Raw genomic sequence first — 22,527 nt, 5'->3', positions numbered from 1 at the left:
CTGCTGAATTTATCTTATGTTCCATGTGTTGGAATGTGAAACAGAAAGTGGAAAGTGAAGAAAGCAGTGAAAATTGACATAGGAACTCATAGTCTGGAACAAATAACCATAAATGTCTTTAATTTTTGAAGAAAAAGTTCCTTTTGTACTTCCAAGCCTGCATCTTCCCTTAATACTAGTACACAGCCTGTTGCGATGTGGTCCTTTCTCTGGCTGGTGTTCCAGGATATCATGTTTTACCTCCTGCCTACCTCCTTCTGCAGAGCTGCTTCTGGGGGACCATCTGCACTGGTTCCTTCACTTTAAAAGTATGCCAGCTACAAATGGACTAAGTCTAGCGTATCTCTCTAGTCTCCAAATTTGTGAGGAGTGGTATGCAACCAGTATCAGTAAGAGGATTCTTCTGAGCATTTTTTTTTTTCCTTTTGCTGAAATGCTAGCAAAAGTCCTCTTATGCCTTTTTACTGGGATGGCATATTATGCCTTAACCAAGGTTGTGTACCACCTTAAAAGCTTAGGAAGAATACAAGTTACTGATGTTTTTACTTTTTCTTTTCTCTTGGCTCAGTTAATAATAAGCTTTTGCCCTCATTAGGAGGAAGTGACATAGGCTTGTAATAAAAAATGGATCTACTTTCTACTCCCTGTAAAATGTTTTTATTCTGGACTAAAAATGCCTGTATGGGAGCTATTTTAGAATAATTGTTGCAATTCAAATTCACCCTCTGTCTTTATCCAGAATAACTTTCAAATGCTTATATGGTTTTTTTTGTTGCATGGATAGAGGTAAAGGTTCTGTCTTTTGTGTGTTTCTCTTGAATGCCCCTCTCCATAAAATCCCTTGTCTTTGCAAAGCACAAATTGCTCCATGGAGAGATCAGTTTAGTCTTCTCCTTCCTCAGAAATATGTGCCTAATGCCTCTCTGAATGGATTTCAGTATTATAAAGTTTGGCCTGAGAGAACAGGGGTTCTGTCATACTGTTGTCTGAAAAACTTTACAGGGGTTAAAGAAAGCTTTCTCAGGGTTCAAATGGTGATCCCTTTAATATTGTCCTCTGTCTGTGTGTGTCTGCAGTACTTCAGTTCTGGTGTATTATAAGCTCTGATTACAGTGATTGAGCATCACAGGTGATTTATTATCTAAAGGAGTTGGAAGAAATTACCGAGGGATCATATTTTTGTTGTCTTACTGTGACTAAGGAGGACATGATAATCTGTGCATCTCCAAATTTCTTTCTTGATTGAAAGGAGTTAATGTTCCTTTAGTGTACTTAGATAAAACTGGGCAGTTATCCATCAAAGAGAATGGCAGAGTTAAGAACTGACTGTGGAAGTATGCACAATTTATGGAACATCTGCAGCGCTTCTATCCAGGTTAGCTGTATCTTGTGCTTTGGGAACTGGACTGTTAGTGGATTAGCCATTCAGAAGCACCAGTGGCTTTAAAAAAATTAAAAATAGAAAAAAATTGGAATGAGTAAAATGGTTTTGTCTAGTCATTATCTGGTTTGCCTGCTAGACTAGCATGGATAGACTACAGCATTGCGACAGGAAAGGTATGTAATAAAAATTTGTTACAAATAATCCCGTTTGTTCATTTCTGTGCTTCCTGTTCTGTTTTCTCTTGATAAGAGTAAACATTTATAAGTTTGGAGCACTTGGCTCTGAGAATTCTATAGATTAAAAAAAATGTTTACCCTATTCTTTTTAACCTCCTGGTAGGTGGATTTAGACACCCTGATATAACAATATTTTATTTGTAGGACAGGGAAAATGAGACTAACACAAACCATATTACTAGTAAGTTTTCTTCTTCACTGCAATCTAGATAGTGCAATTTTCATTTATAATTGGATCTGTTTTCAACTATAGGTCTTTCTTTTTCCTTAGCATTTGATTCCAGGCTTCTTTTTTATTTATATTTTTCTGTTCTTGTCAAAGTGTAATTGCATACGTAAGCAATTCGATCTTGAAGTACACAGTAGTCTGTCTTTACTAGATAAGAATGCTTGAGTTCATACGTGCTTTGTAGTCTTCACTACGTTAGAATTAGGAATAAAAAGCCAGTCTCATAGTTCCCAAGGTTGTCTTTTGACCTGTATACAACAGGGTAGCTGAATTTAAATGTTTAAATTACTGTCCCTTCAGGCAGGTAATCTCCAGACACATTTACGTCGACATTCTGGTGAAAAGCCATACATCTGTGAAATCTGTGGGAAAAGGTGAGTAGAATTGTTCATCTTGGTAAAGTTAACATGATAAGACTTGCTCATGTTTTCTTTAATCTTCATCATAAACTAAGGGCCAAGACCTAAGGCAGCGTGCTGGTCAATTTTGTTTAAAAGACATTGAGTTTAAATGTGTACTGATGAGATGAAAATACATGAACGTCTGCAAGTGTCTTGTTGCAAGTCTCAATAACAAGATAAACATGTCACCTCATTTATAGTCTCTTTATTGGTATTTTTAATTAAGGATATACTGTTGTGTGTATTCTGAACAGTGTGAGTCACAGTAAATCACGCGATTTTGTACCTTTCCTTCATGGGTTTTTTTTCATTATTTGGTCACATAACTTTTGTAACATTTTATGGAAATTAAGAAGTATGGGAAACTTGATGAATTTAAGAAAAGCATTAAATATTTCTGCCTTGTGTTGACAGGTGACAGAAAATACACTAATTTATGAGTAGCGTTTGTATTTAAACTAAGTTAAATGCAGAATAAACTAGTAACATTGAAAAGGGGTTTTTGTTTGTTTTTTCCTAGCATAAAGTTAATTGGACATTGCCAGCTTCAAAATGTTTTTCTTAAATGCATCCATTTAGGTATCAGTGTTTTAGATTTTAATGTTTCTGCAGAACATCAGGCATTCATTGTAGTTGATTTCCTTATGATACTTAGTTTAGGACAATAAGGGCCTTATAAAGACAGTAATTTGGTTTCCATATTCTGTTACAGATTTGCTGCTTCTGGTGATGTTCAGCGTCATATTATTATACATTCTGGAGAAAAGCCTCATCTGTGTGATATCTGTGGCAGAGGTATGTAAGATCCAAAGTTTCTGCCTCTGAGGTTTTTTGATTGAAATGCGAGGAGTCTGCCTGGACTTTAGTAAAGCCTTTGACAGCATCTCCCACAGCATTCTCCTAGAGAAACTGGTGGCTTATGGCTTAGACAGATGCCCTCTTCGCTGGGTAAAGAACTGGCTGGACGGCCGAGCTCAGAGAGTTGTGGTGAATGGTGTTAAATCCAGTTGGCAGCTGGTCCCAAATGGTGTTCCCTGGGGCTCGGTTCTGGGGCCGGTCTTGTTCAATATCTTTATAGATGATCTGGATGAGGCTAGATCATCTGGATGAGGGGATCGAGTGCTCCCTCAGTAAGTTTGCAGACAACACCAAGTTGGGCAGGAGTATTGATCTGCTTGAGGACAGGAAGGTTCTGCAGAGGTGTGTGCCCAGGTGGCCAAGAAGGCCAACAGCATCCTGCCCTGTATCAGGAATAGAGTGGCCAGCAGGAGTAGGGAATTGATTGTACCGCTGTACTCGGCACCGGTGAGGCCGGAGCTTGAATATTGTGTTCAGTTTTGGGCCCTTCACTACAAGAAGGACGTTGAGGTGCTGGAGCGTGTCCAGAGAAGGGCAACAAAGCTGGTGAGGGATCTGGAGCACAAGTCTTATGAGGAGTGGCTGAGGGAACTGGGGTTGTTTAGTGTGGAGAAGAGGAGGCTGAGGGGAGACCTTATTGCTCTCTACAACTACCTGAAAGGGGGTTGTGGCGAGGTGGGTGTTGGTCTCTTCTGCCAAGTAACTAGTGATAGGATGAGAGGAAATGGCCTCAAGTTGCACCAGGGGAGGTTTAGACCTTTTACAGAAAGAGTGGTCAAGTATTGGAACAGGCTGCCCAGGGAGGTGGTGGAGTCACCATCACTGGAAGTGTTCAAAAAACGTATAGACGTGGCAATTTAGGATATGGTTTAGTGGGCATGGGGGTGTTGGGTTGATGGTTGGACTTGATCTTAAAGGTCTTTTCCAACCTTCATGATCCTGTGATTCTGATTTGTTTTAATCTTGATGTCTGTCATTTTTCTAGGATTCAGTAACTTTAGTAATTTAAAGGAGCACAAAAAGACCCATACAGCAGATAAAGTATTCACCTGTGATGAATGCGGGAAGTCATTCAACATGCAACGAAAATTAGTAAAGCACAGAATTAGGCATACTGGAGAAAGACCATATAGCTGTTCAGCATGTGGTAAGATTTACTGTGCATAGCTTGGTTGTGTCTTTGCTTTTTAAATGATAAATAAAAGTTACTATGTCAACAGAATAACAATTGACAAAGATGATTTTAAATTGAAATACCATGTTGTGAAAGTTTTTCACAAAATCTGTCTGGCATACTTCATAGTCTTTCATTTGGTGTATTAAACTCCTTTAGCTGTGGTAAATAAGTTTGAAAGTGAATTTCAGTTGGAAGAATGGAGAAAGAAAATAAGAGGAATCAACATTAGTTGTGTACGTCTAACACTTCTAGGGAGTTACTGATACTAGCTGCTCCAAATTTATTTGCAGTATAGGCCTTTCTGATGGAAAGCTAGGTTTGGCATCACTTGGATATTGATGGAATCTTTTTTTTTTCTTTTTCACACTTGAAAACTGTTCAGATTTAACTGCATTCAACCATAGAGTTGATAATAACAACCTTTTGCTACTTTGCTTCAACCTCTTGAATAAAAGAAAAACTTGATCAGTGCTTCATACCTGAGAACACCCGTTTTCAGAATCTGCTAGATAGGTCATACTTCCAGGTGGTCTGAAAATGTCTCTTTGATCAATGATTCATCCTTGTATAACACAGTTCTCAGAAATTGTATTGTCTGTCCTTATCTCATATGTTACTTAGCGTCCTGCATACTATTTACTTTTCTGCCCTTAAGTGCTATTTTGGTATAATTTCATTCATGTTCTGAGGAATCAGCTTTGGAGGAGAGTAGCTCCATATGATAATGTTCAACTGCAGTATGTTTTATTTGTAATGTCTTGAGGCACAAGAAAAGCTAATATTACCAGGAGGTCCTGCATCAGAGGGAGGAAGTATAGACATACAGGATATGAAAGCATAAACAAACAGTTGTGTTGCTGTCATTAAAATAGGCTTATTTTCATCTTGTCTTGTAGTGGTCTTTTGATTGTTTTTTATTTTAGCCAGGTGATCCTGTACCGAGAAGGCAAAAATTGTGCAAAGAGGATCTGATCAAGCATTAAGAAAGCATTCACCGTATGCAAAAAATCCACATGTATTATGCCCGTAACTTGTAATTTTACCGTTACCGTTTAATGGCGTTTCTGAAGAGAAATCTGGGCAGTAGAATGAAAAGTATGATGATGAAAATTGAGACTGCCCTTTCAGATAATACAGTTCATTTTAGTTGGTATCTGTCCACACAAAATAAAATACTCTTTAACCTAGGTAAAATGAGATAAAATCACAAATAGGTACCAGCTTATTTCTACTATCCTAAGGAATGTGAGGTGTCTGAATCATGCAGCAGTTCTGGAAATTAATGCTTTCTTGTTCTGCTTGTTCTTCTACACTTGGCCTTGATTCAGCCTCAGGCACTTTTTTCTTTGCAGTGTGGTTTCTTATTTGAGCCTATGATTCTGAATATAAGGCAAACAGTTGAATATTTTATTGTATTGTAATACTTAACAGCAACAAAAAATTACAGTTTTGATGGATTCTCTGGTTAGAATATAAAAAGTAGACTGATGCATTACATTAGCTCAAAGTTAACAAAAAAACCTAGCTTTGCCAGCACTTTAAGAATAGTTCCTTGGTAATGAACAAACCATTACTTTCTGTGGTGCAGTTCTCACTGGAAAATATGTTTAGAAGCTTATAAGCATACTGTTTTTCCAGACAGACAAAATAAATGATTATTTTAAAATTTTTTTCCTCCACAAGGATTGATGCAAACTGAGAGCACTTACAGCTTTCAGATGCTAATGGATATTCCCATCTCTGGAGACAAAAACTAATGCACTGGGAAACAAGGTAGAAAATCAGATCAAGAAGAAGAAACAAGTCATTGACTTGTAAAAATAGGTGGAACTTGTTTGAGCCCATTCTAGATAAATGAAGTACAACGATTGGGACATGCCATACCTTATCACGTGATATTTTCTCTAATTAAAACATGTTTATGCACTCGTGTTAAGAACAAAATCTTAATCTATCACTTCTGTCTTGTAGGGCAATGTTTTGCAGGCTCTGGTGACCTGCGTAGACATGTGAGGACTCATACAGGAGAAAAACCGTATACATGTGAAACTTGTAACAAATGCTTCACTCGCTCCGCTGTTCTGCGGCGGCACAAGAAGATGCATTGTAAAGCCACTGATGAAGGTCCAAACACACTAGATGAATTTACTCAAGGGATTGAAACTTCTGACCTTGACAAATCTCAGAGTTCTGACTCTTTTGGCCAAGAAATGTCTGTTACTTTGTTACCAGTGCCTGTTAAATTTCCTGTTCGTCCAACTGCAAATTCAACTGAATTTGATAGTTCTGCGGATTCTTACTGTAAGTTGCGATCAATGATTCAACACCATGGCTCAGCAAACCAACAGAAACTGAATGTGGATTCTGCTAAACTCCCAAAAGCTCAGACACAGCAAACTCCACCACCACCACCATATGCTTATGCAGATGTAGATGTATCTTCTGCAGAAGAACCCTTACAGCCTGATAATATTCCCATGATTCGTTCCTCTATGGTTACCTTGGACAGTCATTGTAATGATCCACTAGGCAGTCGATCATCATCTGCTACATACAAGAATAATGAAGGACCATTTTTCTCCAGTATGACCCTGTGGGGTTTAGCTATGAAGACCTTGCAGAATGAAGGCGAATTGGAACAGTGAAGGCTCAGGTGACTGTATCAAAACTTTAGAGGCATTTCATGCTAAAGTGATTGCGATTGCACTGCAACATAGCAAGATCAGAGCTAGTTTTTAAGCCAACTAGCTTGAATACTGGTAGAAATCAATATATGCATGCCCAGAACCCAGTGTAGGCTGCCTTTACTCTGCTTCTCAGCAAAGTTCAAATCTAGTTTTGGGGACCTTTCTTGTTCTGTGACTGCACTGTGTAGCTCATGTGTTGCCATGATTTACTAAAATTTGCCATTTACTAAATTTACCATTTAATTTGGTAATGGAGGAAAGGATGGCCCAATGCCTAATTTCATGATATGGGTGCAATTCCATGTATGGGTCATCAGAGTTGTGTAAGGATGTTGATAAGAAAAGAGGAAAATATTTTAAAAATCCCTAGTGAACCTGAGTTTCAGTAGTGGCTTTATTACCAGTAGGATCATTGGTTTACATGACTTGAGTATTGCGATATTAAATGTAAATGGTATATACTGGACAATATTTGTGATAGTGCAAAGTAACTGTATATCTAGAAACTTTATTTTTTTACAATAAAAGCTTTTTTTAGTATTTTATAAACTATTTTGCACAGCACATCATTTGTACAATGAAGACCAAGATCAGGAAATGCGAATAAAGGGAAGCTGATTTACATTCTGTCTTAACTGCTCAATGTGTTTCATCTTTTTATGAAAGGTTTTCAATAATTCCATCTATTCCAGGTATCTTTACAATGCTAATGGGGATACCACCACTGCAAGAAGAGCTGCACTGTAAAATAAGTGTAATCAATACACCAGTGCATTGTCCTGCATTTCAGTGAATTAGTGTAAAACACTGGCTAGTTAATGGAATGAATAGACTGTTACAGGACAGAAGCTTTGCTTAGAGGCCTTTTCTGCTTTGATGCTTTGAGTGGTTGCATTAATTTTCAGTATGGGTCTGTTGCTGCATTTCAAACTGCTTGCTGCAGTCACATGAGTTTTACTGGGCTAACTTTTTCCATCCCATCAAAAAGTTTTAGCAGTATGTTGTCAAGCCTTATGCTAAAACAATCCTTAGGTACTGTAGTTGCTGAAATGAAAATATCCTTGTACTAACCTTTTTTCTGAAGTTGATTCAGAGGCTGGAAAGTCTGTCTGAAATACATACTACTTATTTCCTCTAAGGAGTCTCTATGTTTGTAGGCTGAGAAGTAGATTTCAGTGCTTTGCAACAGCTAATAAGACCTGGTGTCACCGGTATTTTGATAACACTGCAGTTCCTCCGCTGAAAAAATCATGTTTGTATAAAAGTAAGAGCTGGAACTGTCTAGTAATTAATATGTAATGACACATTTTCCTGGTATTAAAAAATACATTTGTCACTTGTATTCCACTAAAGCAGAAAGATTCAAATCTATTATGATTGTCTGGTTCTTGGTAGAACAAGAATTAGTTTTACTAGAACAGGAATGTACTTACATTCCACTGCTTGCATTCTGTGGAAGTTCGGAGACAGGAAAATACAATATTCTTTCATACTTTTGAAGTGCTCACCACTTTTTTTTTCCCCCCAGGAATTCAAAGCTAGCTGTTCCGTTTCTTGCTGTGTTAACACCATGCATTACGATTTGTGGCTTCCCTTCCCTTACTGGGGCCCTGTGCCTCCCTGTTTTTAACTGCTTTCAACCTGAGTTGAAATGAGAAAGATAATATTGCTGGCCAGAGCATAGCACTCCTTAAAACAAAAAGGGCAGAACATTGCGCTGTATCCAGTTTTAAAAAAAAATCCAGATGCACTGGAGAGCAAATTGGGAATTATTTTCACCTTTCTTTTCTTGTGTGCATGCGTGCATACTACGAAACTGTAAAACATTTACATTTCTCCAGCCAGTAAAGTCAAAACAAAGAAGCTTTTGCAGTGCCTGATTTTAAAAATACCGTGTAGGCTAGGAGAACGCAGTCCCACAGAGCATTAAGCAGGGAACACTTTGTGTATTTGAACCCTTAGCTGCTCTCTCATTCATTTTCTTTTACATTATTTTTGGGTGAACACTGCAGATCTTTGTGGGCATGATCCACATGCTATTGAACAATCCATGTATTATGGTTCTGTCCCTGACCATGCGCGCTCACACTCACTCTGCTTTCCTTGCACTGGTGCCTAAGGCAAAATGTGGGTGTCTGCCAGTCACTAGCTCTGTAGCTTTCCCCTTGTCAGAAACTGGTTTTAGATTTACTTATCCTAAGAGAAAATAGAAATTTGATTCTGTTCCCACGAGGAACCTGTTGCTTGGAAAGGACAAATCTGCAATTTGTGAACCTTCTAACTCGGTAGTTGCCTCTGGTTCTGCAATGGTGTTGCTTTCTCTGTTGTATTTTGGTGGAGTCAGTGCAGCATAGGTTTAAAACAGACCATGTTGCAACCTTTGTGCTCTTCTAACAGAGTGTTGGAGGTCTGTACGCTTTGTTTTGGAGGGATGTGTTATTGCTGAAGAGGGATGTGTTAGACTGTCTTACAGTGCAAATGTCATCTTGAGATACTTGTAAGCCTATAGATTAGCTTGCTAGGTACCAGGTGCTTTGTGCCGAGAGGACAGCCATGTTGCACAAAGGATAATTTCCCTTGCTTGCAGTATTTCTTTCTGTGAGAGTGTTTCACACCAAAACCATGAAGGCACTCAAACCTGCTACCAGGTTGTGAATAGTTTGCAGTTCAGAGAGTTTGATAAAACAGCATGTTGCAATGTGGCATCCTCGAAAAGGAAGTAGAGAAAACACTGGTAGGAGAAAACAATCTATCTGAGTTTGCACAGCTGGAACGAGAAAAAGCAGGAGTTGCAGCACTGGGCAGGAGCACTAAGAACTGTTATTTTTAGCTGGCTGGAAGGAAAAGCTGAGCAAGAGAGAAAATTCTAAAGATGAAGAGAGAGGTGGAAGAGAATGAATTTTTATGCATGCAGTAAGAAGTTTTGGATTAAGAATCCCCATCCCTGCAGCCACTTTGCAGTGAGAATATCACTGCCTGCCTGCAAGGTGATACATTTCACTTTTGTGTTTCCAAAATTAAATACAGTATGTCATGTCAATTTAGTATTCTCTCGTGCTTTTCTCGGTGAGACCTCTGTAGAAAATTACCTTGAAAGACGATCTTTTTCTGTATCCTAAGAATTTCCTGTGCCAACCCATAGGTCCATAATGAAAAGGATGTTTGAGTGGGAATAGCAAATATGGTCTGATGGTCCTAATGCTGGACATAGAGCTGGCACAGCTGGGAAACAGTAGCCACCCTGTGACTTTGAAGAACAGGTGGAAACCGTGACATAATTATTGAGCCAGTAGTAGTATTTTACAAGCAGCAGATGCCCAGCCATAGCTATTGCTCATAAATATCCACGGCCAGTGTGCTGCAGGGCATGAATAAGTGTCAGTCAATTGGCTAGTAGCAGGCACTGCTGACGTGCCATTATAAGCGATGTAAATGGCATGTTATTTAAAAAAAAAAGTTTTTTTGAAAGAGGATGTTAACCAGCCTGGCATAGTAAAATTGAAGGACTGCTAACTGTTATTTATTAGAATAATTATCCTGCCATTCTGAGCTGCTGTTCAGATCATCTTGCAAACTTGAATTCTTGAAACTTTTCTTTCCAGAAGATGCAGGTGACTGCTCAGGCCTTAGTTTGTGTTTATTCAGTGCAGAGAGATCTCTGTCATTTGACTCCTGCACAATATAAAAAAATTAAGTTACAGTAGTGTCTAAACTTTTGAAGGCATTACTGTGTTTTCTGAATGATGTAAGTACATTCAACCTATACAAAATTTAACCTGCCACTTTTATGTGGGTATGTCTTCTGTGTGTACAAAGGAAAACGATACATCATATAATTAAGCTTAAGTTCAAATAACTCCCCCTCCCCCCCCCAAAAAAAATCTCTGCTTGAGACTTACAATCTAGTTTAGTTAGAACTGAAAATGAAAAGTTGTGTAAGGAGGGAGAACTTCAGAGGAAGGACTTGCCACTTGTTTATTACCTGTTGCCATTGAGCATGTGTAGTGTTTTTGTGGTCTGAGACTTTATCTGTATTCCCTTATACTCTTTTTAAATGTGGCCTACAATATACTTTGCAGTTTCTTGAATTCAGAGATTGGACTTTAGAAAAGAGCACTTGTGCTTTGTTTCCGTGGCTTCTTCAGCAAGTCCAAATAGGCTTAAACTCCTGTTGATAATTTTATAGGGAAGTAATTGCTACACATGAAGTCTTCCCAAAACATCTAAGTGGCAAATACAAGAGCAAGGCAAATTTAAGACAAAATCAGTGTGAAGCAAGTGGAACTGGCCCCATAGACCATTTACTTCTGGAATCCACTTTTTTCTTTCCTTTCATTGTCTTCCCCACTGTGGGTAGCTCTATTCATATGTGGACAGCTGCATTCAATTCTTGCTGCTCACTTCATGCCACTTACCCACCCCTCATAATCCAGACCAGAGGTTAACATATTCAAGCTCAGTGAGGAAAAACGTAGAGGCATATAGGTAAACAGAGTGCCACATAGTTGTAAAACTCTAAAAATCTCCAGTCTCCATGTTTTGGGGTGTGTGCCGGGATTTTGGGTATTTAGCTTTCTTGCTAAAGAGCTTGTTTGAGAATGGATGGCCTGTACAGAAGACTTAATAGAAAGCAAGCAAACATGAGTTTTACAGGCAGATTTGAAGGAGGAAAATGCAATAGCTTGGGAAATGTGTTCTAATGACAACTGAAGGGCCTCAGATGCAGCTATTTTGTAATGCAGTATGCTAATGACTTCAAAGTGACCTGCACTCCACTGTGCTGCAAATACATTTCTTTGTATTGGTACACACAGACTTGTGCTTTCTGGCCCATAGCCTTATTCATTAATCTTTACTGACATCTATTACTGAATTTGCCTTCTCTAAACAGTTGGTTTCCACCTCTGTTATTAAATCTCCATCCTAGCAAATAGATAAAAATTACCTTTAAAACACAGCCTAGTGAATACACAAGCTAGTGACTCAGATGTTCTTTCTTCTAAAGACAGTACTCCTACTGTTTAAATATAATTTTTTTTTTTTGTATTCACATGTGCGTTCAGATTTGACAACAGTTTTGTTCTCTGGGTGAGGGAATTTTTCCTGGAAGGTTACAAAAGCCCATTAATACAACCGCACAATGCAGTGCTGAGGAGCGTGCATGCATGAACTACAAGTCTGCCAGCTTTTTGTGAAGCTCTTCAGGGGGCAGTATACTGAAATAAAGCCTTTCAGGCCCTTTTAATGTAGTTCTGACCTTCCACTCTATATTAAACAGATGACTGGAACCAGAAAGATAGGTCATTGTGATTGCAGTTAATATTTGTAAGGACCAAAGCAGCGCTCAGCCTTTGAGGTAGAAGGGAATCGTCTTAAGTGTGAAAATGTATCATCACAAGAATGGAGAGGATCAAAGGAAGGCCAGCTGGTGCTCGGACATCTTTTCATAACCTTTATTGCAATGCTAGAATACACTAACCTCAATGGGAAGTCCATTCAATTCGTGTATTTCAAATAGATAATCTGTATTCTGGTGAGACAAAGAAAGCTAAAAAAGCCCCTTCTAAAAAGGGGGTGGTTGACACAAATTTGCCTATGATTTAATCATATTGGTTTTCTAAAATCAGCTTAGCTTTTTCAATGCAAATATCTGAATATATGACATGCTTATTTTAGAAGTGGTTGAAAATTTGTAAATTTAGTTACAGAGAGTTCTAGCTGATTTTACTGTGTTTCATTTCCACTTCAGAATAAAGGTCCTCCGCATTTTTACTTGCCATGCACAAAAAGTAAGGCACAGTATTCCAGGGAAAAACTATATGGAACAACCATAAGCATTAAATCATCCAGGCAGCATGTATATGTGGAGTCATGAAAAGGCCAAGGTTAAGGCTGACTAGTTTGGGCAAACACCGAAATTTAAGCTTGGGCTTCCAGGGAACATCATACCACCATATGAAATTAGCAATATCAAAGCAGAAAATCAATCAAGATTGCTATTTAGAGCTAGGTTGTTACAGTAAAGTCCTGTGTCCACAGGCTGAGGGCTGTGCTACCAGATCCATGCTAAATGGATAGGGAAAAGTGGTGGGACTGTAGGTGTTGACCAGAGGTGAGCACTTCTGGCCATGGTATTTTTTAGATGGGGAATGCCAGAGATCACTAGAACATCAAAGTTCAAACTCAATTGTTAAATGTCATTGCTTTCAGATTTGGATTTCAATCAATCACTTTCTGAGTTTGTTCTGTGGATCCAGAACGGGGAAAGTATCCCTTCCACTTGTTGAGCGGGGACTTGCTTCCAACCAACTTTATTAAATGTTTTGTCTAAAGATTGACACCTATGTAAGAACTGCGTTAGTTATGAAGTTGGGCCTTGGCAGGAATTTCAGCAGTCAGTCTCTTAATACCTCAAAACACCAAATGGACAAAAGAATATTGCCTTTTCCTACCCAGAAAGCGACAGGAGACAGTCATCACATCAGCTGAGTAACGACTGCAGCCTGTGAAACAGGTCTGAAGTTCTGACAGCTTCAGGAGATGCAGCAACTTTGTTTCAAATCAAAAGTCATTAAAATCATTCCTAAATTCTAAAGCTCAGAAGAAAAGGTATTTAATTTCTTTTTCTCCAAGTAATTTGCATGTCAAATCTCTCTCCCTCTCTCACACACAGTCTCTCCCTCTCGCTCCCGTCAGTGATGTCTCTCTCAGCAGCTGTCTAGTCATGAATCACTCCTGTCATCTGAAGCATATTTTTAACACTTCTGGACGTGCTCTAAAAGCAAATGCTGTTAAGCAACAATTTACACTGTTTTTTCCATACACTCTCTTCACTTCCCAAAACCTTTCATAATCGTGATTTTAAAAGCTGGGTCACAGGGGAATCAGGTACTGGAAAATACAACCTTTTGTATTTGTGAGAGTATCATAATGTTACATCAAGTTCTCATGTAATGCCCATCTTCTGTTTGACTTGCAGAAGATTTGAAGTTGCCTGAAGCTTGAGAATTTCACTTTGTTAAGATTCGTACGAATGTTGCCTTTGGTTTCACTCATTGTAGTCTTTACCCTCTCAAGCTCGAACTTCAGTTCAAGTTTAGGAATTGAGCATACAAAAAAGAAAATCACTGTCAAAGCTTAGTTCAGCTGCTGTTATGGTAAAATAGATTAGATTACGTCATGTTTGCTTCAGAGCAGTTAGTTTACAGCCTGAAATGGAGAACATCATCATGGAGCCTGATAAATTACCTGTCTTGTAATCATGAGTTTCAGAACTACCAGAAACAGGACATCAACCAAAAAGGTTTTGATTTTAAAAGCTTTTCTCCTTTTCTCATCTCTTCTCTGGCAGAAGGATGCCCACTGGGGCCTTAGGGCACCAAGGATCTTTGCTATGTGCCTGGAAGGCCTTTGGAATCATCCAGTAATAAGTCAAATAGGAAGAAAAGTGTATTTTGTTCTTCTCCCACGGGCTAGTAAGTGACTCTTCTAGTAATTCAAGTATTTTTCAGAAATACAACTTCTTGAGCTCCAGATCCGAATGATTACATTGGCACACGGGGAAATCAGGAATCCTGATTGTGCCCAGCTAGAGCGAGCTTTCTCTTTCCAAATAAAATGTGGCTTTTAAATACCTAGGACCAAGTTAGTTTTGATTTTTCCAAAGCCTAGAAGCGATAACCCTAAAGGATGCTTTTGACTGAAGTCCTAATGCAAGTGTTATACAAATAGTACTTATGAGCCACGTACTTGCACTTTGTGTAGCGTGACAAAAGCCTGAACAATAATCGAAGTCTAAGACATGTGTAATGTATTTCTGATACAGAGTGCTCTCTTATGTGGACTGAGCATCTTGAGCACTCTGACTGTCCTGCATTTATCGTTTTTCTTTGTTAGTACCCTGGCTGTAGTGGAATCATCAAAGAGTTATCACTTTGGAAAGTTTTGTTTGAAACAAGGAAGCTTTATCAACCACCATTAGTATCGCTGCTATTCAGCAGCTTAATTATAAGATTGGCGCAATTTGCTGTTCTCAAAAGTTCTTCAAGGGTACACCCACGTGATTTTTGAATGTGCGGTTTGTATCAAGTAATTGGTTCCTTCATCTCTCCCTTATTCCTCCATGAATTTAGGTTAAGCCGTTTATTTTCTCCTATAAACGCACTGGGCCGGACAAACGTCTCTGTGATGCATCACCGCTGGTCAGCGTGACGCGCGGTGCAAACGCCTCTCTCCAGCGGGTGGCAGTGAAAGCCCGGCTTACGAGGGGACGGTCCCGGGGGGCACGCTCACTCGGCCCGGAGTACCGGCTCCGCGCACGTCCTAGGGGATCGGACTGTGGCTTTAGCAAGGGAGAGAAACCTCGTTCCTTGACGTTAGGAAGCGGTAAGGTGTTAACGGGTTTGCTGTCTACGTCTTTAACCGACTGTAAGGCGATGATTTCTCACCCTTCTCAGTTACCGAACGGAGCTGGAGGTAGCGTCGCCAGCGACAGCCAGGGTACGGCTGGGCTCCGGTCTTGTGGCTATTGTGATGCGTGACAGAAATACCGTTAGTTTTGTGATGTGCTTTGTCACCGTGCGTTTTGGGAACGTGTGCTCCTACCTAATGCCTGAACACTTTCCGACTGTTCCTCTTGCTGCAGACCGTCAGAGGAAGGAAGCCAGCTCCCTAGCCCTCACGCAGCGGTCCCCTGGGAGATGCTCTGACCCCACGGCAGAGCTCTGTGGGCTTCGGGCACCTCTTAGTGTTTCCTGACACTATTTTCTAAAGAAACCCTTAATTACTTCTTTCATTTAACCTGAAAGGTTGCTCAGCACACTAAGTAGTTTTAACACTACCCTGTTTTGAACTCACTGGTGACCACCTTTTGCCATCCTTCGACTGTACGATATCCACCTGCCAACTCACCTGCTGACTTCGGAAGTCACTCCCCACTAGTTCTCCCCGCAGAAGTCTTGGCTTTTGTAGACTTCTGGCAAGGATCTGAAAGTGTCGCAGAGCTGCATATACTCAAACTGAAAGGGCAGGGATCGGAGAAACCAGTCAAAGCATAAACAGTGAGAAATTGTCTGTGTTCAGAATAATTCAAGTATGAGTGTTTGGAAATTGCAGGATTGAAACTGCTTAGCTGTACCCTCCCTGAATGGGAGGATAATAGGTCAAAAATGAAGAAAAAAAAATCTGAAAGTGGTTCCTTTAAGAGTAAGCAAATACTCTCTTAAAAAAAAAAAAAAACGTGTAAAACCTAATAGCTAATAGTAAAGCAAAAAGTATGGATTTTGGTCCTTACATTTAATTTTCCAAGGATTGGAATTGCAATGTTTGGCTTTGCGATTTTGGCTGTACAGGTTAGTAATGGATGCAGATCAAGCACCACCATTGGTTTTAAACCTCCTTACAGGTCTGGCAGCAATAAAGGTATCTATAAAGCATTAGCAGTCAAATAGCATGACTTTGTCAGTGCTTTCAGTTTATAACCCAACAACATTTAATTGCTTTACCATTTGTGGTGAGGGCTGTTATCACTATAACTGGTACTGCCATGTTGTTACCACCTGTGTCACTGCCAGAAAAATGACAGATTGCCTAAACTGAAACAGCACGTGCACCTCCCTCTTGCTTCAACAGGGATTTTGCTGCTATAGCATTTTCAACTCTGTCCGGTAGTATTTTTCCAAGTGAATCTTAACTAAATGTAAATATGTTTATTTACATGTTCATTACTCTCTGAAAGCACATGGCTTTCTGTGTTTCCTGGGTGCACAGCAGCTGATAACCACAAGTACTATGCTTATCACAAGTATTTTAAATACTCTGCTCTACCAGAATTGACTGTCAATTGCTTTACTAGGCAGTTTTGTAATATAGATGTTAAAATACCGTTCCCCCAAAGCATTCTAAAACAACTTGAATCAATTATTTTGTAGAAAAAAATTACTTTCCAAATATTTTTAATATTTTGGTACTAGTAATGTCTTGGTAACTGAGTTTTCTTTAAGTAATCTAAATGCGTTAAGTACATTGGAAAAGGATGTTAAGGATATTCAAGCTCTTTGTTAGATTCGTAAAAGCACTTAAGTGTCTGAAAAAGACATCCTCCTGTACCTACCTATATACAGGTATCCATAGACACATGGATAAATGTGCATAAAAATGCCTTTAAAAGTTGGCCTGCAGTTTCCAGCAGAGCTGAACATTGCTGTTCTTTAGAGTTTGTGTATACAATGTATGTTGGGTTGGTTAGATTACTGAAGAACCATATTTGCTATCCATTTGTAGACCATATCATTATTTATGCTTGTCCTAAGTGTAATTTTTCCCAAATGAGAAGAAGAATAAGCTTGATCAGGATGAGATGTCTTTATACAAACGGAACTGCCATTGCACTATGGCAAGTTCCGTTGGTGGAACACTATGGTGTTTCATGGGCATGATGATACTGTTTTTAAAAAAAACCCAAACATGTGCCAAACTGACACAATTGTAGCCCGAGCAAAAACGGCGTTTTGAACAGGCTTAAACTTTCTCTGAAATTCCATGCATTAATATGCTGATCCTTTTGTAATTAATTTTGTAATTAAAAGCCTCTACAAATTAAGATCACAACTTTTCCCCAAAAGGAAATATTAGAGACTTAGACTTAACAAAGCTCAATATGATCTAGTTTAAGAAAAAAAAGTCTATACGGATTACAAGTTATTCCCCTGCAGTGGGAGAAGGCAACCAGTCCCTGCTGCTGCTGCTTCTAGAATGTTCTATAATATCCATAGCTGCACAACAGGACTAGATTGGCAGATCAGATAGGATAGCTCTTGAATAGTTCATGTCCTTTAGTAGAAGTGATAGATACTTCCTTGCCTTTGCCAAATATTTCCTTATGCAGCACTCCTTTTTGACTTTCTGGTAGTTAACATCTATGTATTATAATTGGAGACAGATGAAAACAAGAACAGACTACTGGGAAAGGACAAAAATATCCACCTGCTCCTCTCTCTGTTCGGTGAGCTGTTGCTTTATGATCTTATGACTATCTGCAAATTCTTTTTCTGTTAAGAGCCAGTTGGATTGTGTTCAGCTGAGCAAAATGCAGTTAGGAAGGTATTAAAAAACACCACTTTGGACTTCTTTGTAGGGATTATAACCTGGTGATTGTCACTAAAGTGCTACTGTGAATTAGCTTGGCCATCCCAACACTCTTGAAAAACTATTCTTTTCTGTCTCTCTGTCAGGCCTGATTTGCTTTTCTTTTGGAATTCAGCTTCGCCTATAATGGGAAGTGGAGCAGAGGATTGTTAGTTCATCTTTGTCCAGTGCCTTAAAGACATGAAGTATTTTTGGAAGCTGCTTGGTACAGTTGCTCATATTCTCCTCAGGCAAAGGAATCTAACATTTGCTCTCCACAGACTGCCCTTAGCCGAGCATTCAAGGAGCTCTCACTCCCCTTCTGTTCCCACAAGGCAACTGGATGTCTTCACTGCCAGTTCTGACTGAAGACACTGATTCAAGAACCCAATTTATGGAGAATCCTTAATGTGTTTGGCAGATTTCCTCAGCTGCTGTACTTTAACACTCAGTGGGAACCCCATCTTTCTGGAATTGTTCCTTGCTTGTCACTTTTATTTTCTATTTTTCACTGTGTTTTCATTTTGACTAATTCTTTTTTGAATGTGCATCACATTTAGAGATTTGATTGATTTAAAATTCATAAGTACTGAGTTTAGGTTTCTTAGCATCCAGAGTGCTTAATGCTCTCAGTTGCAGTTTGATAAAGTAATAGAAAATAAATTAAAATACAGTGTTGACAATGCTGCATATTTTACAGAATACAAATAGGGGTTTTTTAAGTTCTTAGATCTCTTGTTGTGAAATACCAGTAATCCTGTGCTAGTCAACATCTGTGCTGTCTGGATGTAGCTAGTCTTGGTTTTCATTTTTTTAGCTAGCAGAGAAGGAATTATTCCTGTGGCAACCAGATCGTGCAGGGTTAATACTATTTCTTTGAAATTACTACTGATATTGCTTGTGCCATCTTTTTGTCATTGTTTTTCAAAGTATCTTCTCTTGTATGGATTGTCAGTTTAATGGAAAGCAAAATGGGTTACCAAGATAGGAAAAATTCTGTCATTTTAAACCCGTGATAAAGCTCAAATCTTACAAATGAGTGTGATATGCAGTGCACATAAGCTGTGAATGAGGTTTTGCTTTTACGATTCTTAATACCAGTCAAGACTTGTGCATGTAAAACCCTTTACATTTTTAAGTCAAGTGCACCCTTCTGATATTAGTTAGTTACACAGTTTTACTTCATTTGTTGAATTACTCTATTTACTTCATTTCCTTGCTCCACTCACCCTGAAAAATATAATAGCAAGCACAGTTCCTTGCTGTTCAGTACCATGTCTGTTTGCAGTTCTCTGATTTTCAGTGTACTGTATTTAAAGCTTTATCAAAAAAAAAAGGTTTACTTACGGTGAAGAGCTGCTGTAGTCTAGGCACCTAATTCTAATAATTCATTACTTCCTAAAAGAAACAATTCATCCTTTCAGTAAAGGTAGCTGGCTCATTCATGACTTGCTTTGCAGGGTCCCTCTTATTTTTTTTCATAATTTCACTTGTTAGTCATCTGAAGTGAGTAGATGTTTTGTACATCCCCCTTTCTTTGTCTTTAGACATTTAGATATCTTTGTGAATAAGTAGCATATTTAGGAGCCACAAAACAAGACATATGAGAACTGCCATAGCCAAATACATGAAATCCAAACAGATTTAGGCTCCTCTGTCATTTGGCTCTTTTGGAAAACTTTTCCCATTATGCTGCATCCCTTTCCATTAATTTCACCATTTCACCATTTCTTCTTACCATACGTTTAAATATTGAACAACTTTTTAAAGTGCTGACCTAAGTTATCAAAAGTGATCATTAATTTCCCACGCCTCATATTTTAAGTGCTCAAATTAAGAGTGGATCTTGACTAGCTGGCTCCCTTCCCTTTGCTTTCTTGAAGCCTTTCGGTTTCCCTGCTAAAGACTAAGTTATCCCAAAATCTCTTGCTGCTTTTGGCAATTTTAGTCACTGGATACTGAAGTGAAAGTGAAATCTTCTTAGAATTCTATCACAAGTGCAAACTGAATGAAAAAGCATAGACCCAAAGATACAGAAGTTTGAATTTATATGTACATTAGAAAATGCCCAATTGTGGTTTTGTTTTTTTTTTTTCCCCCGGACAAATTCTGTTTGCAAACTGAAATACAGCAAGATTAATGCCATGTGCAAAAACTTAAATGGCAGCTTTTGAAAAACGGCCCCATTAACCTGATGAGTTTCTAATTACAGTAAGATGTAAAAGCTTTTTTCCCCCATGCTATGTAGGATTTTGTCCTAACAATTTTTTTAAAGCTACCCTGCTGTTAAAATAATTTAACTGCAGTGTTTGAGTATAATTTGTCCTATATTTCTTTTGGTTTCTCTGAGGAGTTACATAACTTTTTCATTCCTAATGAGTTTTCCTAAATATAAATTGTGATGCTATATTATGCACCTCTTTGGCTCCAAACCAATTAATTTGAAGTGGTTCAAGGCCAAAGAGAGGTCTAGGATTGCATCCTAGCTTTCCTGGGGAAAGGTTTGTTTAGGCACTTTTTGTTTTAAGTAAATGATCCAGTGGTTAAGTCAATCTTCTGTTGAAATTGATCTTATCCTTCAAATTCATGTAATACTCTAAATTAATAGAGTATCTTTTGGGTATCTGCATGACCTTGTGTTACTTAGATGCTGTTTAAAATCAATTTGTATAACAGCCAAACCATTACTGTGCTTTCCCAAAGCAGGTAACTTTAGCCATTTAAACGACTGTTCAAGTCACAAGCAGGATTAACCTGGGAAGAGGTCAGTGAAAGATCAACCTCACTTTACCCCTAAGGCAGCACTCCCTTGCCTTTAAGTGTACCCCAGCAGCGCCGTCTCCCCACATCCCTCTGCCAGAGCTCTGCCTCCTTCTGGTGGGGACTGCCGCCCCTCCGCCCCAGCCCCGCACAGCGCGGGGTCCGGCAGCTGGGAGGAGCAAGAGGCCTGGAGAGCAACTCGTCTGTCAGTACTGCCTCTCCCTTTCTCCCCCAGACCCAGAGCACTCATCTCCCCTGCTGTCTTTTGGCACCTTCTCTTCACCACGGGATGAATCCGCAGGAGGCACGGCACATCACCTGAATTGCGGCACGGTTCCTCCCTCCCGCCGCACCCGCCAGCTCAGAGGGCCGACCCTCAGAGCAGTCCTCCCGGCTCTTACTGGCTGTATTTCACACGGGTGTATCACTGGTGTTTGCTTCACCGTTTGAGAAATGCTGCTCTTGAGAATCTGAGCGCTTAGAACGTCCTCTGTCTCGGTGTTCTTCCGATGTGTGGACTATTTTCCTTCTGAAAAATCTTGTTTAGATCTCTACATATGAATTCAGGATGATTAACAATAGGAAGCCAGGCTTGAAGAATTGTTTGATGTTTTAAGCTTTCCAGTGACCGTTTCTCAATTTTCCCCAGTCAAAGAAGAATTCAGTCTCCTCCTTTTCAGTGATTTTGAAAATAACAGATATGCATTCTTCAATAGCATTACCTTTATTTCCATTTGGCAGTTCTACAAATCTGACAGTAATCGGCGGTAACTGAAAAACACTGTTTTTTCGTATTGCTGTTTTCTGTCATCAACAAGGTATCACTTTTGTTTGTGCACAGGTTCACTATCCATTTATCCATTATCCATTTCAGCATGAATGCAACGATTCCAGAGATGTTCACACATAAGCCTATCACATACACAAACAGAGAAAAAAATCCTAAAGAGGATGTTCAGTTTTAGCTTCACTGTTGTCCTGGTGTGGATTTACTGGGCGGAGAGAGTGCCGAAAGGGGCTATATAGACCTTAGTACTATCTGGTGAGGTGAGCTCCTGGTTGTATCATGTGCTAGTAGCCATGCAGCTGGCTCTACCTGTCAGACTTTGCCATGCATTTCTTGCATCTCCTTTGGTACATCACTTAATCGGGTGATCGGTTTCCCTAGGGTTGAGTAGGTGTTTAATACAATTTCTGAAGATTGCTGGCTTTTTAAAACAGACTGGTGGGTCGTGAGCATTTACAAGAGAATGCTGTTCTTCCTTCGGTATTTGTAAGTAACCTCAGACACTGAAGAGGTGGACCACTTGATGCTTTAGGGTAGATAAACTGCTGGGACACCTGACAAACAGCAACAGGTAGTGCTGCTTTACTTCAGCAGAGTCTGTGCCTTTTCATGAATGCTTATGTTGCACAAGTGATCGCTGCATTGCACTGCATCAGCACTGTTCCTAATCCTGATTTGGAAACATCAACTGTTAACTTGACAAAGCGTGACACATGGTATGTTGAAGTGTTTTCAGCTGCACTGACACAACAAATTGTAATGGCTCCAGAAGAGCCATTTCAGTTGTGTCGATAAACTACAACCCACAAAGAAAAAGACATGTGGCCAACCTGAATAAAGCATCATCAAATCACAAATAATAGGTTACTGGTCACAATTTTTGT

At 39.3% G+C, this 22,527-nt stretch overlaps 1 protein-coding gene across 1 annotated transcript in view; it reads left to right on the top strand.

Moving 5' to 3' along the window:
- ZBTB49 (zinc finger and BTB domain containing 49) overlaps positions 1–6,961 on the top strand; it is a 17,494-nt gene extending 10,533 nt beyond the window's left edge. Inside the window, exons 4-7 of the mRNA XM_010282842.1 lie at positions 2,150–2,223; positions 2,963–3,045; positions 4,094–4,255; positions 6,257–6,961. Coding sequence (XP_010281144.1) covers positions 2,150–2,223; positions 2,963–3,045; positions 4,094–4,255; positions 6,257–6,930 — 993 coding nt within the window. The 3' untranslated portion in view covers positions 6,931–6,961. The remainder of the gene's footprint in view (positions 1–2,149; positions 2,224–2,962; positions 3,046–4,093; positions 4,256–6,256) is intronic.
- The last annotated feature ends 15,566 nt before the right edge of the window (positions 6,962–22,527 follow it).

This window comes from Phaethon lepturus, unplaced genomic scaffold (assembly GCF_000687285.1).
Source record: "Phaethon lepturus isolate BGI_N335 unplaced genomic scaffold, ASM68728v1 scaffold12162, whole genome shotgun sequence".
Lineage (NCBI taxonomy): Eukaryota > Metazoa > Chordata > Aves > Phaethontiformes > Phaethontidae > Phaethon > Phaethon lepturus.
Note: the sequence above shows the minus strand (reverse complement) of the source record. Positions and strands in the feature narration are given on the sequence as shown.